General features: G+C 40.3%; 1 protein-coding gene across 10 annotated transcripts in view; it reads left to right on the plus strand.

Moving 5' to 3' along the window:
• Nucleotides 1-18,613, plus strand: part of Csrnp3 (cysteine and serine rich nuclear protein 3) — a 193,847-nt gene that overhangs the window by 148,950 nt on the left and 26,284 nt on the right. For 9 of the 10 annotated variants that reach the window (XM_021232903.2, XM_040745482.1, XM_040745480.1 and 6 more), the window contains one exon: nt 15,698-15,957. The exons of the other annotated variant lie outside the window; for it this stretch is intronic. In XM_021232903.2, the coding sequence (XP_021088562.1) occupies nt 15,698-15,957 (260 nt within the window). The remainder of the gene's footprint in view (nt 1-15,697; nt 15,958-18,613) is intronic. 10 annotated transcript variants of the gene reach the window in all.

Here is an 18,613-nt window from a genome sequence, read left to right on the forward strand (position 1 = left end):
GTGGATAATAACTGCACAGTGAGCTGCCTATCTTAAAATATGGACAGTTCAGCAGATGTATACATCTTTTGACTGTCACTACAATCAGTTATGAACACCACCCTGAAAGGTTCTACACAACCTTTTTATGTATAACTTTTTAGCAACTCTTTTCTTTGATGATTTTACATAGTGGTCTCTTTATCCATGATTTAACCTTTGCAGTTTCAATTACCCTAGTTCAAGAGAGGCCCAAAAATACTAAATAAAAAATTGAACTTCATCAGTTTTAAATTGAACATCATTCAGCAACTCCTGACAGAACTGCTCACTATCCTTCTGGCCTGCCTTGGGCATTAATTATCCAGTTTTTCCAGTGTGACCCTGCTGTATGCACCTGCTAGTCAGTCACTAAATAACCATCATGGTCATCAGTTTGTCGGTCATGTATTGCAGTATTGTTTTCCTTTTTTTAGACAAACTTTCTCTCTGTAGCCTTGGCAGTCCTGGAACTCACTCTGTAGACCAGGTTGGCCTGGAACTCACAAAGATCTACCTGCCTCTGGGACTAAAGGTGTGAGTCACCATCACCCAGCATTTTGCAGTGTTTTTATTAGTGTAGACCCTAGAGAAATGAAGCAAGGAGACACAGTGGCATGCCACACAAGAGGACAGATTAACGTTGTTATCCTGTGACAAGGTTGAAAGGCCCACAGAAGGTTTTGTACTGAAGCTAAGTGATGGTTTGCCTTCACTGCCAGCTTGACTGGATTTTCCTCATCTATGAAACACACAAGTGAAAATGTCTGTGAGGATGTTTCCAGCAAGGTTTAAACAAGGAGACGGGGACCTGACTTGAGTATAGGCAACTCCATCAACGCCTGGGGTCTCAGCCTGAATAAAAGAGGTATAGCTGGCTGAGTGCCTGCTGCTCTGCTCTCTGCTCCTTCATAGATAGCCTCAGATGTTAGGAACCCAGACAGCTGGATGCTTCTACACCGCAAGTGCTCTGACTTCTCTGGCATGATGGAGGGAACCCTCTTATTCCATGAGCCTGAATATATGCTTCTTCCCATAAGTTGCTCTTGCTGGGTGTCTGGTCACAGTAATTCGTACAGGTGGTTTCAGGCATGTGTTGAGTATCTTAAAATCCATCCCCAGAAGAAGAAGAGGCACTGCGGCACTTGTCAGCACATCAGTTAATTCACCTCCATTATGTCTTAGATAAAGACCAAAGAATAAAGAATAAAAGAATAAAGGAGGGGCTGGAGAGATGGCTCAGCAGTTAAGAGCACTGGCTGCTCTTTAGGAGGATCCAGGTTCAAATGATAGCACCCAGATGGAGGGTCACAGCCATCTGTCACTCCAGTTCTAAGGGATCTGACACCCTCACACAGGCATACATGTAGGCAAAACACCAAGGCACACAAAATAAAACTAAATAATATATCATTAAAAATGGACTTAAAAGAAATTTATTTAGACTCCAGAATATTACAGGTTTTAAAAGTACCAAATACAGCATAGGGTCCATCAACACCACATCATGGAAGTAGGGAAGAGACTCATGCCCCCCCAACCTCACTGAGGATTTATATGTCATCAATTGCTGACAGAAGAAATTGAGACTTTTTTTGGTAGTAGCATAGGCATTGGTGAAGTGTCCACACACCTGTCAACAAACTCTTCCCATGCTATTGTAAGCAACCCTTTGTTTCATTGGTTGAAACAAAGAAAAAGGAAAACAAAATATGATACAAAGGAGTTGGAGGATGAGCTGAGGAAAGGAATGGATTAGTGGGAGTGGAGGGAGAAAAACAAAGGAAATAAGGGTTAATACTTATCACAATGCATTTATGGACATGTGTGAAAACATAATGAAATCCATGAGTATGTACTAAGAAAAGTGATTAAAAATAAAACCACTGAATAAAGCATTTTAATTGTAAAGTCATTATCTTATGAGGCTTTTTGCTACCAATACATAATTAACATATTGACTGTTCAGGGACAGAAATGCTACGGCTTCAAGTTATATTAAGGATTTATTGATTTCTTTGTTTTTATTTAACTGATACTTGCATAGTACTTACTTTGAACAAAATATGGTTTGATGCTTTACAAATATTAGTTTATTCCTTGTAACAGTATCATGGTTTTATGAAAACCACTTTGTGAATGAGGTGAATGAATTAAGTAGTATGTTCAACACCATTCAGTAAATAAATGCTATACTCGGGATCTGAGCTAAATGATTTGGTTCTATCACCACTCCTTCTTCCTAAAAGGTCTATCAGAGTCCACAAAAGGAGCAGTGGTAAAGTAGCTGGGCTAAGGTCACGGGAAACCTGTTCCTGACCCAGAATCTGAGTCATTAGGGTTTAGAGCTCAGGCCTCCGGGGGTCTGATAACGCAGTAGAGGTTCCCAATGGCTTTCTACCATGCTGGTCCTGATGGCTTCTAAGAATCAGGCAACTTGCTTTGCCTACTGTTTTCCTAATTATTTAGCATGATTATAATTCTGTAGTTCCAGAATGTGCATGCAGGGAGGGGTACATATTCATGAGGTACAAGAAAGAGGAAGTTACGTTAGATCACTCCAAAACCAAGACATGCAGAGAGTTTTTCAAAATCAACAACTTCAGCAAGGGACTGGCATGGTCTGCACTTAAACAAGGGGGCTGTGGTGCCGAGTTGGTGGTTTCACTTCAGCTTACTGAACCTCAGTTTCCTTTATAAAAGTTGTTATCATCGTCCTGTCCATCCTGTTGAAATGATGATCATGTTTCCTAGAATTCAATGAGTTCACTCTTAAGAAGTGCAAAGAGGCCACTTTGGCCTGTGGCAGGCACTCAAAGAAAACATTGCTGAGGTAACGCTTAAGCCCATGCCAACTTGCCTTTCACCCACTGTTAGCTCCTGGTCCTCCAAATTCCTGCCTCCGGATGCCTCCCTCATTAAAATGCCTGGCCACCATTCAGTGTCTTGATGTAATGTGTCCAGTGTAAAAGCATGGCTAGGATAAGCAGTTGCACAAGTTTGTAAGCCATATCACAATATCGATGTTGTGAGTTGTTTCCAAGTATCTCTGAGTTACCCTGGGCATCCTGGACCATCATCACTCAGGCTTTCTTCCCCTCACATAAGAAGAATTCTTTAGCTCTAATAATCTGCCAGCCATTCTCAATCCAAGCATCTTGCTAAACACAAAGAGGATCTTCTTCTGAATGAAATAATTGTGTCATCTCCAGGATCAGTCATCATCCTTTAATTTCCCCAGGATCACTCACGTATTAATTTTTTTTAAGAATGCATGTTGTTGTTTTTACTAAGACTTAACCGAAGGCCAGTAGTCTTGTGACCAAAGCAGGTCAGCCTATGTTTATTTCACTTCTCACACTTTCGCCCAAGTCGTAAGACCAAGTGGCCTCTGGTTTGTGAATGGGTCTCAGGCAGGAGCTGGAGATGAAAATGCTGCTCCTGTAAATTGCTGCTGATGGAGTTTAGACCACGCTCCTAAGAGGAGCTTAGAAGAACCGGCAAACAGACTGTTGAAAACCAGCATGGAGAATTGTCTCTGTCAAATGATGAAAGGAAAACAGAAATTGTTTAGAAGTGATGCTCTTTAAGGATACAAAGGTTGAATCGTGCATGTTTTATGAAATGTAGCCATCAGTATTCTGCCTATTTTCTTGCTTTTGTTCCAAAGAACATAAACTCCTATTATTTAGAAGGAAAAGAAACATCCTTTGTCTCTCTCCTCCCATTATATATGTGTGTGTGTGTGTGTGTGTGTGTGTGTGTGTATATATATATATATATATATATACATACATACATACATACATACATACATATATAGTCAACACCCGAAGTTACATTTAGCTTTGGAAAAAACACTTATTCTTCTGTCAGATACTCCATGTGGTATGGCAATAGTATGGACAGAAAGCAATTCTAGAGTCTCTGAGGTAGCTTCTATGCACCAAGGAATATCTGACAAGTGACCTGGGTACAGCGCTGTGGGTAACTCGGGTCTTCTGAGCTGCAAAAGTCATTGCAGAGAACTTAGAACTGATCCCCTTCTTCAGTAAGATCATAAAGCAAGTCATCTGAGCACCTTTTGAAGACCTATGGGGGAAACTGCACTTCACCAGCATCAAACACTTCATTAAGCATTCTTTGGGAGACTCTTTTCCTTGGTAAATTTTCTGCCGGGAAGATTGTCTCTTTAAGTACTCCAGATATTGCTTTCACATCAGAAGCTACATGGTGGGGACTTATGTGCTTCTGTAATGGCCATTTTGCAAGAATTATAGTAGTTAGTAGTGAAAAGGCAACTTTAAAACTGCAGTCAAAGTGTGTATTGAGACATGTTTTCAAATGGTGCCAGCTTTAGGAAATTCCACCAGACATTTGATTTCAACAGAAAAATGCAGTCAGGAAAGTTTCATTCCTTCTTGGTTTTCTAGAAAATCTAAAAACCATGATTCATCTTTTTGAGAATATGAATAAGTTGAGGAAGTTTATTCTTCAGAGTTATTCTCTGTGATATGAGTTGTGTTCGAGAGAATAGGAAAGGGTGGGATTAGAGAGATTACATGGGCATTTCAGATCAAATAATCTGATCTATTATGAATTAACTTTTTAAAAATGTATTAACAGCTGGGCGGTGGTGGCGACTGCCTTTAATCCCAGCACTGGGGAGGCAGAGGCAGGCGGATCTCTGTGAGTTCGAGGCCAGGCTGGACCGACGGCCTCCAAAACAATACAGAGAAACCCTGTCTCATAAAACCAAAAAAAGAAGAAAAGAAAAGAAAAAAAATGTATTAACGTCATCCATTGATTCAACAAATATGTATTAAATATCTCCTGAATGCAAACACTATTTTAAATGTTTGAGATGTCTGATTAATAAAATAATTAAAATATTGCTGGAACATACACACTTTCTCATGAGCTTCTTACACTTTTTAAACGTTTTAAGAGTTTTTTGTTTTTTCAACGTGGCTGAGCGTCTTATATGCCTGTTTGGGTATATATGTACCATGTACATATCTGGTGTCTAAAGAGACCAAAAAACAGCTTTGAATCCCTTGGAAATGGAGTTTGCTAGCGGCCATGTGGGTGGAGTTATGGTTGTTAGATATCCTGTGAGTGGGGTTACGGTTGCTAGGTGCCATGTGGGTGGAGTTACAGTTGTTAGCAGCTGTGTGGGTGGAATTACGGTTGCTCGTGGCCATGTGGGTGGAGTTGCGGTTGCTACTTGTCATGTGGGTGGGGTTACAGTCGTTAGATTACAAGTGGGTGGTGTCACACTTGTTAGCAGCTGTGGGAGCTGGGAATCAAAGTCAGATCCTCTGCAGGAAGCCATGTTCCTCTGACCAGTGAAGCTCAGGTTTCTTGCTCGTTTACACGCGTATCTGAAGATAAAATAAATAAACTTTTCCCACCTCTTTGAATTCTTGTCACGTTTGTCCTAAGGTCATGCCTTCCTCTAAGACAGATCAGGCTTGCTCACTGCTTGCTATACCAGCTACCAAGCTTGCTGTACCTGTGGTACACTTCGAATGTACTGTGTGCCTAGAATCTGTCTGTCCCCTGCACAGTGCTCAGTAGAATTTCTGGTGCCTGGGAGATGGGGCGGGAGAAGCAATGAGTACCAAGGTACTCCAGAAATGTGACACTTGGTTCTTGACCCAGGAGTCCTGTTTTTTGATTCCCTATCCTTTAAAAATTAGTGAGATATTTATGATGATGCTAGGCGTGGAACCCAGGGCCTCAGGAATGCTAGGCAAGCACTGTGCTCCTATAATAATGTCCAGTCTCAGACAATGCTTTAAATGTAGGATAAATCAGTCCCAGAAAAACACAACACAAAACAAAAACCGACCTACTGTCAACTTACACTCTTGACCACACTGTTGTATTGGATGATGCTCTCAAACCACTACTCATTGCTTATTTATCTGCTTTGTCTCAAGCTCTAGGTCTTACACTTGTCTCATAGACAAGTGAACGCATGTCTTAGAGCATGTCTGCATCTCCTAAAATTTCATAGGGCGTTAGCGTATTTTAAGCAACATAATTTTTTTTAATGTGGCAGCCTCTGCTCTAAGACACAGATGACAAATTTAAATACCAAGAGGCAAAAATCATTTCAAAAACCCATCACTAATGGACTGCTACAGGCAGAAACGTCAGTCATGTTTTTGCTGGAGGTCAATACCAATTAGTGATATGCTATCTGCAGGGTTTTTCTTTCAAAAGCGTTTCCATTCAAGTAACTATTCATGCTGCCAGCTACTTGTCTCAGAGAGATGGACTTACACGCTCATTATTGATGGATTGTTTACAGCCAGGTTGGTTTTTTTATGTTAGATCCTCTGATATGTAAAATATAGCATATTTCAAATGGTTTGTTAATGTAAAGTTATGTGTGTCCTGGATCCATGAGGACAATATGTCCTGTCTTTAATACATGTTTTTTTCCCTTTCACAAGTTATGCTGGGAAGTAGTAAACTGGCTAGAAATTAATGAGGAAGACAGATATTTGGCCATGAGGACTCCAGCCATAGTGGATCTCATTTTGTCTCAAAGTCAAGCACAGAGATTTGAGGATTCAGATGTTGGTGATTTTGCCCATCATGTACTGTAGTAAGTTGTACTTGCCAAGTGCACAGCCCCATGTTGTTTTCCAGAGGTTTTACACCAAGTGAGATGTGTCCCATCTCCTTGTGTCCTTACCTAATAATGGCCAAAGGAGGGGTGCATGCCTATGTTTTTTATTGCTGTTTATGAGGCTAGGGTGCTTTGGTTCTGTGGTGGTGACATTTGAGCATGTTGTATCTTTTTTTGTTGTTGTTTGTGGATATTGAATGGTAGCTCCGTGTCAGACTCTGTGCTCAATGAATTCTTTCACTCCAGGTTTTAAAGGGTTAGTGCATACTTAGTCTTTGTTCTTGCTGTAACAAAACATCATGACTTGCGATGCAGAAATTTATTTCTTTAATATCAGCAGATATGGTGTCCAGCGAGGGCCACCTTCTTGCTAAGTCTTCGTATTGTGCAAGGGGCAAGGGTCTCTCTTGGGTCCTTTCTGTAAGAGCTATAATCATGTTGATTAGGGAGATACCCCCATAAGCCATTGCACCTTTCTTAGTTATTTTTCTTGTTGCTGAGAAAATACCTAATGATAGCAACTCAGGGGGAGGGTATTACAACTTTCACCGCTGGAGAGTGTAGTACATCACAGAGGCTAAGGAGTAGTGACAGATGACTCCTTGGTGGCAGGCATGTGAAACGAAACTTAGTTTCTTCCCTTCCTCTCATCTTTGATGGAACAATAAGCAAAGGTCAGAAGGAAGAGGGCCCTGGGTATCAAACTCCAAAGCCTACTCATAGTGTCTGATATTCCCCAGCAGGACCCCAGCCCCTAAAGGTTCCACAATACCATCTACCAACGAAGCACTTTCGCTGGGGACAGGTGTTGTAACATTTCACTCCCTGGGACATCTCTCATTCACACATCACAGAATACTGTTACTTTAGATGTTAGGATTTCAACAAAGAAACTTTTGGATGGTATAAACATTCAGCCATAAAAGCTACTGGGTATTATGAAAAGGAACCACAGGCTCATCAACACACACAGACACACACACACATACACACGCACGCACGCACGCACATGCACTCACGTACACATTTATTTATAGAAAAGTCATAGCTCAAAGTTGTTGTTTTGGATGTTTGAAACCCTGCGCCCATCTCTCACAGCCAGCCAAGAAACAGAAGGTCTCCCAGCCACCCCAGCTGTCCCCCCAGCTGCCCTTGTACTCTGTGCTTTAACTCTGCAACTTCTCAACTTCCTTCAAAATTTCCTGACATATGCAGCCAGTAAAATACCACTGATTAGTGTCCTCCTATTAGGCTCTTTAAAGTGATTTACATTTTAATCTGGAATACATTTAACAAGGGCTTTTTAGGTCTGATGAGGTCTTTTTTTTTAAATCATGTTTTCATTTTTCATCATTCCTGACAGAGTTCAAAGCTCGGGGACCTGGTCTTTGACACTGTCTAGCGCTCCAGAATAAACTTCAAGTGATCTCAGAAGAATTTTCTTGCTTTTATTTCAGTGGAGATTTGTTCTGCTCTGCTCCGTTGTTTTTAAGCACTGTTAGGGCCTGGATTATTATGATGTATTGGGCTTGACAGGGCTATCTTGTTGGAGCAGATGAAAAAGTGTTCAGGAAGTCATCGAGCAGGTGGAAAATGCTGTTTAATCCTTCTAACCGGAGTGGCTTATGGTGGTGTTGAAAAAAATGTAAAACACAGTAAAGCAGGTTAGCAGAGCTGAAGAATAGTAAACGTCTCCTCCATTCATTGTGTAAGAATGCCTCGTGCAGCTTCATTTTACACTGAGATGGTCCATGTCCCCCAAATATTTCTCCAGTAGTGGTAATGAATTGCATTGCCCTCTTGGTTGTAAGAGCGCTGGTGTTCTGCTGAGGAGACATATGGTTTCCATTTATTTTAATGTGTCTTTGACATCGGGAGAATTGCTGACACAGCAGAGGAAAGTGCTTACACCTTGGACTGCAGCCAGAGCTCTGATTATTTATGTGTAGTAAGGACTACCTTTTCCCAGGAAGAAACAACGTGGTCTTGAGGTTATACATTTTGGGGTTCTGATGAAGCTAGAGCCAGGGGTTTATGTGTTTTGAAAAAAAATCACTGTTCCTTTAGTGACCGCAAAATGTGTTTCCTGGGCATGAAGTTTTAATGCTTAATTGCATGTGTGAGAGATTAAGGAAACCAGCTGGGGAAGAGGTGGTACTTGTTTTCTCCCCGGATAATAAAAGAACAGCATCACCAAGATAGTACTGTGCACATGCAATATTTTCCATCTGTGATTCAGGTTTCTCACGAAAGTAATTATTTCTCATAATATTCCTGTGAGGTAGAGGAATGTAATTCTGAAAGTATTAATAAAAGAACTGAAGAGTGCAGATGCTCATTAATGCAATTCATATAATATGTCATAGCAACTATTATAATTCAGATTTCATTGACTAAATCACTTGACCATTTATTATTTTGCAGATATTAGGAAAGGAATGTGTTTTCACATCTATTTTTGGTGTTGCATGCTTACCATAAGGAAGCATCCTTTAAAAATAGAAGACAAATAGGTACATCAATAGCGTTTATTCAACGTGTAATTATTAACATTACTCTGATAAGATGCTGATTCTCTTGAAATTTGTATTATCTCAATTAATAAAGATGGCAGGAAAAACTAATAGCATTGATTAAGATTCTGTAAAGATGGTTCTCAATGGAAATAATGTCATGTGGCTAGTTAAATATGGGAAACAAGAAAAACATAAATTCCCAACCTCTGGTCAGCTTTGGGCATTGCCAAGCAAAATGGCATACCCGGATTTTGTGACCTAAATAGTATACTGTACTTCAAATATTTTGCTTGAGTATTTTAATGTTTAAACTGCACTTAAGTGACTTATAAAGATAAAAGTGAAGCAGAAGTAGCAGAATTTTAGTATCAAAATTCATGGTTCGTTGGACTAGCGACTAGGTAACTGAATTGATGCAAAAGGAAAAACATGTATCTAAGTGAGAGCAAGAGACATTACACTATTAGTGGCACAATTTAAATTTGTTTTACATTAATAATTTGGGTCTCCAATATTAATGACATTTTAATGATAGGGCAGTCATGTCACACCCTCTGGGAAGTCAAATCTATATAAAAGGGCCTATTCATTCCAGGCAAATTTATATATAACAATGATATAAAAGGAAGAAATTTGTTGTTGTTGTTGTTGTTGTTGTTTTAATATTTTGCTCTTTTAATTTCAACTTTATAACCTTAAAGTGCTTATTTTGCTTTGTTTTAGCAAGGATGATCAAAACATTTCCCTGCTTTTATGATTATTCAAGGATTATGAAGCAGGGAAGTGGTATCCTTAATAAAAAAAAGTGTTTGGATGAAAAACAGCTACTGAAATGTTATCACCTCTTGTGGGTTAATCATTTTAATTATGCGTGGCATGGAGGCTGGATGGTCAACTTGGCATTTCCTTGTTACCTACAGTGTTTGGAGTTTATAGCAGAATCTTGAGCAGAAAGCTGTCTTATGTACCAAGCTGAGACTATCAATAGATGACTGCTCCATTGCACTGGCAACATAAAGGAAAATGCAGTCTGCAGAGTGCTGAACACCCTGGGCTGTGCCTGTCCAGAGAGACAGAGGAGAGCTGGCCCCTCCGTGCAGATCTCCTGCCAGCTCCTGCCGCTGGAGCTGGCGCAGTGAATGGATGAGGACGTGACAGGCATGCTCATGATCTTAAACAAAGCTTTTGTCAGGCAGCCTCCAGGGTCAGCTTTCCATGCATTTCTGTTCCTACCCCTTTGGGTTTTTTGTTGTTGTTGTTATTTTTTTAGCATGTATACACAGTGTCTTTGCCTGCCTTAAAGGGCACTTGTCTTTTTCACATGGTCTTATATGTGAAGTTGGAGTCTCTGTAAGCTAATCCTCCCAGTTGAGTAATTGTATCTTCCCTTCAAAGTGTAAGTGCCAATGTTCACACTTTACAATCCCACACCAATTTTACCTGTGTCATTTAAACACACACACACACACACACTTTTTGGCCTGGGTTTTCCTAACAACAACAACAATAAAACCCAACCATGATGGTTTTAGCATTTTCATTTTGTGTCTAACCAGATTTGCCCAAAGTCGGAAAATAAATCAAGGTGTGGACTTAACAGTTCGCTGGCATTTTCCTTTTGAGTAGCTAGCATAGGAGATAAAAGTGTATTGTTGATGCGGACCCTGAAAGATATAGTTAAATTTTCCATTAGTTTAACGTAAGACTGGACTTTGAGCTTTCAACTTCCATGTGCTAAATTTAGCGTCATAATACACAGCCCCACTTCCTGCTCCCACCTCCAGCAAGACTTTGTGATGGTTATCATTGCCAGAAGTAAGGCAGAGAGATTGATGACAGTGCCTGCATTGCTTTAAGAGCGTTTGTTCTGTATAGCTGTCTGGAGTGAACTCCTTGGTCCAGAGGTTCATCTGGACACTGTGTGGGTTGTATGTGCAGAAATCACCAGGGGAAGAGGTGCATGCTGCTGGTGTTGATGAATGACTTATTTACAAATCAAATTAATCAGGAAAAAATAATAGACGCTCTCGGAGTCTTGAGGATGTATTCAGCATATAAAGACTGGATGCTTTGTGGCTTTTTTCTTTTTCAGTAATGTCTTGATTAGTTTTTGATACTTTCAACAGAAGTCATATTCATCTTTCTTCCCCAGCTCCTCACAGATCATCCCCCAGCTCCCTACCCACCCGACTCTGTGTTCTCCCCTTCACACAATTCATGGAATAGAACAAAATCAGTTGAAATTTCTTAGAGCCTAGTATGATTCAGCCTTAGTTGATTGATTTTCTAACTTTCATACATTGATTTGCTCATCTTCTGGCAAGATTTCGTGTAGACGGAGTTTTTGGCCTTCTCGGTCCCACAGCCATTTAGTCCCAAATAAACACACCGAGGCGTATATTAATTATATACTGTTTGGCCTATGGCTCAGGCTCCTTATTGGCTAGCTCTCCTTTAGTTATTAACCCATTTCTATTAAGCTATATATTGCCACAAGGTTGTGGCTTACTCGTAATACTCCCAGATATTACTCCTGTGGTGGCTACACGGAGTCTCTCTGATGACTCTTTCTCTGCCTTTCCCCCCCCAATTAAGAACTCCATTTACAATTATGTATGTCCCAGGTAGTTTGACTGTAGACAATAATTATTTCCTTACTTCCTTCTTTCATTCCTTCCTTCCTCCCTCTCTCCTTTTCTTTCTTACTTCTTTTCTTTCTTTGCTTGCTTCTTTCCTTCCTCCCTCCCTCTCTCTCCCTCTCTGTTTCTCTCTTTCCTTCTTTTTTTATTTCCTTCTTCCTTCCTCCCTTCCTTACTCCCTCCCTCCCCCCCTCTCTCTTTCTCTTTCTTTCTCTTGTACTCTCCCTCTTCCTTCCTTTCTTCCTTCCTTTCTCCCTCTCTCCCTTCCTCCTTCCCTCCTTCCCTCCCTCCATCCCTCCTACTCTCTGTCTTTCTTCCTTTCTTTTATTTCCTTGAGGCAAGATCTCAAGAAAATAAACTATGGCCTGGAACTCACTATGTAAACCAGGGTGGCCTTGAACTTCTGATCATCCTACCTCCACCTCTTAAGTGCTAGGATCACAGGTATGTGCCTCAACACCTAGTTTTTGTTTGTTTGTTTGTTTGTTTTAGCTCGTGTTTTGTGTAGGGTCAGAAAATGCAGAATATTTGTCTAATCAGAGCAATTTCTTCTTTTAAATGTGGTCAATTGTGATCTAATTCTTGGGTTTGACTTTACATTTTCAATTCACTGTATTTATGAGTTCTTCCTTTATATAACATGCTGTAGATTCTGTGATTTATCTGTATTCTTACCTCGATGTAATGAGTTCAACCATTTTCCAACCTTTGGGGTTTTGCTGTTTTGGTTTTGAGAGAGTGTCTCTCTTTGCCACAAAGGCTCTAGGGTGCTCCTAAGAGCTGTCTCCTGGGAGGTGGATGTGGTGTCATTGTGCTTAGATGCTTTTTTTATTCTGGTGGCAATTTGTGGTTGAATGAAAGGAAATAAACCGATAGACGCTTCAAATTGGTGTGGAATATGAAAACTGCCCTTTTTGAAAGCAGCACTAAAAGCCACAATCTTGGCTTTCTTTTTCTTGCTCTTGACCCTACTGCAGTAAAGCTTACACCAACACAATAGACATACAAAGTGAGGTTCATTCATTCTCTCAGGGGCACGAATGACTAGATGGGTATGTCAGCGATGATCAGATTCCCTAAGGCAGATGTGCTGAATGAATCTAGTCTTTTTTCCAGGCTTGAAGAACACAGATTCTTCTCCTTTTTTTTTTTAATGGTTCCATCTTGTGAAGTTAGTCATAGTGAAGTCTGGAGGCAAGAAATGCCTCCTAATGGCCCATGCCGGGGCTCTGATTTAATCATCAGAATGGGTCCTGGGTGTCTCCTAACATTCTAGAAACCCACAGAAATGTCCATAGACTGAATTTTGAGCATTTTAAAGCTTTCTATCAGCTTTTAGATCTTTGTCTTACAGTGCTGTTTATTATTAAAGCAACCAATCAGCATATGTGTGCACTGTAACCACCAGCATACAGCAGGTGGCACAATTCCTAATGCACTCTTACAGTGATAGTCCTACCCAGGACACAGCTGAAGAGTGTCTGCCCCCTTCCACATTGCCAGTCTCACAACAGTCTCCAAACAGGGTCATTAATTTAGCTTTGGGGAAAGGATAACATGGTAGATACATCCAAATGGGTGAATAATACATTGTTAAAAAATCATTTGTCTAGAGAGGCACTGATTTTCTAAAAACATAAGCCACAAATTATCAGTGGTGATTTATGATAATAACCCTAAATGAGTATATTAAACACTTCCCCTGGTCCCTACAGTTATGACTTCTAAGGATAATGTCTTAAGAGTATCGTTTTAATGATAACCAGAGCAAAAAGGTGGAAAGTTTCCCCTAAACTCCAGAGGGTGCTACTTCACCTGTTGTCAGTCAGTGTCAGATGAGGGCTTCTGATCTGGAGGCAAAACTCTGCTTCGTATGGTGATGTCTTATATCTTGACATTCTTCTCTGTTTTGCGATGATTTAAGCTTAGTGTTATGAAGCAGAGCAACATCTTTCAAAGTTAAAAACTGTCTCTACTGCCAAGTATATAAGGATGCTGCAATAAATAATTTTCAAGAATATGCAAGTAACTAAGTAAAATACACCTGTAAAAGCATTTACATTCAGGAATTCTGTTCTGAAGTTGTGAAATAGTAGAAAACAAGAAAGGAGCCTAAGGAGCTTACCACCAAGCCTGACAAAAGGGTACCCAAACCACCCACCCCATAAAATTAATAAAAGGCTTTTTTTCTTTTAATGACTATATAAGTATCCTGTTTCCAAAAGTATTGTATTCTAAAGGACTTCAATGTGCCTGAGCAGGAAGGACATAGACACCAGACCCCTAACAGCCAAGATGTGTTTCTTTCTATTGGGTGATAGTCTTCCTTTCTAAGTCATAAGCCAACTTATCATATGACATAAAATTTGGGTTTTTTAGGTTTAAGTTTGCTTTGAACATTATTATATTAAACAAAGTCACTTGGTCTCCCTAAGTCTGGGCTGCTCTACAATGGAATAAAAGGGTTCCTCCACATAGCTCATCCTGTGGTCCAACTTTGGGAGGTCCTGTTGATAGCATATGGCTCTCTTTTGCTCAGTCTTACAGAGTACACAAACTCCTCATTGCTCAGTCCATTCTTCTGTCCCCACAACTGATAAGAATGGTTCTAATCATCAACACATAAAAATATACAAGGATATGAATACATTAATTAATTTGATTTGGCAATTCCATTGTGTAACATCCCTGTTGTATATGAGAGCATACAGAGTTTGTTAAATAAAAAATATGAAGATAAAGCAGTTCTGAAATATTCTGTGGGATTTTTAGTTATCTCAATATTTGTATTATAATAGTATTGTCTATAATGTTATTTAAAAGGCAGATTCTATTTTACCTAATAAAAGCTATGTTAGATTTAAGTTGTTAAAATATCTAAGTAGTGTCAGTAAGCTGTTTTCATGGATTTTGTTTATTACTTTGGGTTATTTTACCTTTTCAGTGTTATAAGCAATACATCTCTATTGACATGTGACAATTTTTCATATCCACAGTGAACAGCCAGTTCTTTCAATACATATATCTATATAGTGTGTAATTACCCATTGACTATAAATAGCATTTCCATAAGCACTTGCCATTTCTTTGTTTTGGAACCCTTCAGTGCCTTTATTCTTATTCTTTATAAAATACTAAATAACTTTTTGTGCCCTATAACCACCTTTCTATTCTATAGACTACTAAAAATTGTTTCTTTCATTTATTTGATATTTTTTTATTTTCTAATTAATTTATTTTTAACATTCCAATCCCAGTTCCCCCTCCCTTGTCTCCTCCCACTCCACCCTCCCTCCTACCTCTCCTTAGAGAGGGTAAGTCCTGCCTCCCCTAGGAGGTCTACTAGGACTGCCCATTATCTCATTGAGGTGGGACCAAGGCACCTCTCCATCCCCCACATCCCTGTGTCTAGGCTGGGCAATAAGTATCTCTCCATATAGAATTGATAGTTGGGTTATTTTTATGCAAAGCATACTCTAAAAAATGATACTGAAAGTATGGAGGGTTAAAGATTGTAGCTTTTCTGATCATAATATAATATTACCTGTGTGAAATCCAGAAAGCAAAGGCTCAAGGGATTCAAGGAAATAAAGGAATTAAATTCTGCTACTAATTCCAAAAATAACTGGCAGTTATCCAGAAGTTTGCTTCAACAGCCATTACAGAAACATTTAAAACCTACTCTACTCTGCCTAGAAAAAAAATTGTAAGAAAGGAAATGAAAAGGCCCGTTTGCCAGCTCTGAGGAAAACTCGGTAGTTTTCAAGTCAGCAAGGCTCCAAGCATTCTGATCCTCAGTGGACTCTGGATCCAGGGGTTTTCTTGGTCTCACCTGGGAGCAGCTGCTCTGGGCTTCACTGACCGGTTTCTTTCTCTTCCAGCTTCCTCCATCCTTAAAAGAGAGAAGCGGCTGAGGACGAAGAATGTGCACTTCAGTTGCGTCACCGTGTACTACTTCACCAGGAGGCAGGGCTTCACCAGTGTGCCCAGCCAGGGGGGCAGCACCCTGGGCATGTCCAGCCGCCACAACAGTGTGCGCCAGTACACCCTGGGCGAGTTCGCAAGGGAGCAGGAACGGCTGCACCGGGAGATGCTGAGAGAACACCTCAGGGAGGAGAAGCTCAACTCTCTAAAGCTAAAGGTGACACATCAGTTCGCTTTTTTGCAAAAATATCATATTCTTGCAGCATCCGAACTAACCGTTCTTATTCATGGACCAGACTATTTTACACGGCAGGCAAGCTACCCATGAAATCTTTTTCTTCTGTTTCCATTATTTTCTTTCTTCTTATAAAGCACTAAGTATACTCTATTCATGGGATACTTATCTAACATTATTTATTCATCCAATTCCACAAATATTTACCACTGTATATGTGTATATATTATTACATCTTGCATGCCTTATGGGTGTTCTTGGACTGGCGCTAGCAGGAAACTAAACATAGATGTGGTTCCCTATCCAGGGGAACTTGAATCAAGTAGTCAAAGGAAATTGCATCAAAATTTCATTCAAGGCTACATAAGAAGGTTGTAAGGTGTTATGAAAGTCTTTGACAGGAATCAGATGTGGCCAAGAAATCTAAGAATGCACCAAAAGAAGGGAGAGAAGATCTGAGCTAGAGACTAGGCACAAAGGATGGCAAGGGGCGTTTGCTGGACCCGAGGCGAGTGAGTTACATGAATGAGGCTGTGGAGCCACATTAAAGTGTCTGTCTCTCTTCACCTTCAGGAAAGCAAACGTTACCACGAGTCTTAAGCATGGGTTGGAATTGTTGTAATAGGGCAGTCATATAACTATGTGATAATATTTTGAAGGTGAAGAAGGCCATGGTAAGAGAGAAGGGTTGTCCAGTCAAACCAGTGGGTTACATGTGGCGGTGAGGCTAGACAGCGTGGTCTTCTTCCCATATGGGAGTTGAAGGATGTTTATGGTGTCAAGAGGTGTGGGGACAGCATCTAGTCTGGAGAAAAATGAAATGCAGAAGATGCACTGACTGACCACCTGTTAATCTATAAAAACATTGTCCCCCTGATACCTAATGACAAAGAGAGTATTTCTGGAGCAGTCCCCATAAACTCGCTCATTGTGTTCCTGAAGCACTATCAGAATCTTTGCCACCTTTACCTTATTTAAGAAATCAATTAGCAGAGGTGTGGCATATGCCTCAAGATAAACATACATCTGCCTCACTTGTCTTTTCTGTTTATATGCCTGCTCTCAATTGCATGCAAAGACAATAAGGTAAACTGTGCAGGACACAAGTCAGGCTCGGGGAAGTCTCACATTCCTTTGGCCAATATCTTTGTCAAGTTTCACTGCAAGTTCCTTATCTTGGTTGTTTTTGTCTTTCTGATTGATTTTCATGTACTTAGTTTAGCAATGATTATTAGCTTGGCTTCTGAACTCCAGCCTTTCTCAGCAAACCAACTCCACTCCCTCCCCAGAGATGACATCAGATTCCAAGTTCAAATATTAATGAATCAATGGTAATGGCTGCCAATCGCTAGGTGATTTTTATTTGCTAAGTATTTTATACATGTGACTGAGTGAATCCTCACCAAGAATCAATGGGATAAAATCATCAGAACATAACTGAAAAAAATACCTCACCTAGTAGGAAACTGGTTGTTATTGTTTTGGTCCTTATTAAATTGATTGACTACCCCATATAGGAAGGCCACCCTGCCCTTTTCCAGAGTGTGCAATTGATTCTAACAGCTGAGTGACTGTAAATCATCTAAGAACGGAAGACTTGCCAGGAGGTCGTGCATGTGATTCTCTGAAGGAACTGCAAGCCACAGCAAGCAGCCTTCCCCACATGAAACAGTGAGCTACTCTGACGCTGTAATTCTTATGCCTCTTTCCCAGAGGCATAACAAACAGCAAGAAAAGAAGAAATGAAAAGAGCGCTCTTGGTGACTCTTTGGTGAAATCGTGCTTAGGGGTAGGTGTGGACAAGTGGACAGGCCAGCAGGTGTCATGCTGGTGGGTGCCATCCCTGTGGTTTCATTTTCATATGAAAACATGTAGCCTTTACTTTGGTTTGCATCCCCTCTTCCAAATGACCATGAAGCTAACAGTTGGGGATTCCGCAGTGATCTGAGCTTAGCCTCTCTGGACTTAGTACACATATACTCAGAAACACATGTTACGTGAGACTAAAACCTCACAGCAGTGTGGATAGGGATTCTAAAATATGTAAGAGGGAAAGCCTGTGTGTTTTCACTGCAATTCTCTTAGCATTAAGTTTCATGTTTTAAAAAAAATAGTGTCATGAATTATACTTGTCTAAGGTTTAATTATCCCCAATCCCAATTTAACTAGCACAAAATGATAGTTGTGCCAAAAATTTCACTGATGCTAGGAATTTTTCTTTTAACACATTTGTTCCCAAGTATAAATTCCTCTGTGGAGGAAATGTGGCAAAATTAATTCCATGGCTTTGAGCGGGAGCAACAGAGAAGCCTTGCAGCAGAAGGGCGGTCCAAAGAGGAGAGAAAGGATTGTTAATGATAAGCTTTGCTGCTGGGCATGGTGACACACACCTGTGTTCTTTGCACTCCAGAGGCAGAAGCAGGATTGTCAGCTCCAAATGGAGTAGGGGAATTAATAAAGCCTTGTTGAGACCTGGGTAGGGGAGGGAGAGGAAGAGAGGGACACTTAGTCCAAATGGATTTTTCCTGAGATGGTATTCTGGGAGTGTCTGTAAACTCCCTGTGGAGGGATCTCTGAAGCAGCATCTGACACATTGAACCTTTCCCAAACCCTCCTGTTGGAGTCACAGTAACTCACT

Source organism: Mesocricetus auratus, unplaced genomic scaffold (genome assembly GCF_017639785.1).
Source record: "Mesocricetus auratus isolate SY011 unplaced genomic scaffold, BCM_Maur_2.0 Super-Scaffold_100004, whole genome shotgun sequence".
Classification (NCBI taxonomy): Eukaryota; Metazoa; Chordata; class Mammalia; order Rodentia; family Cricetidae; genus Mesocricetus; species Mesocricetus auratus.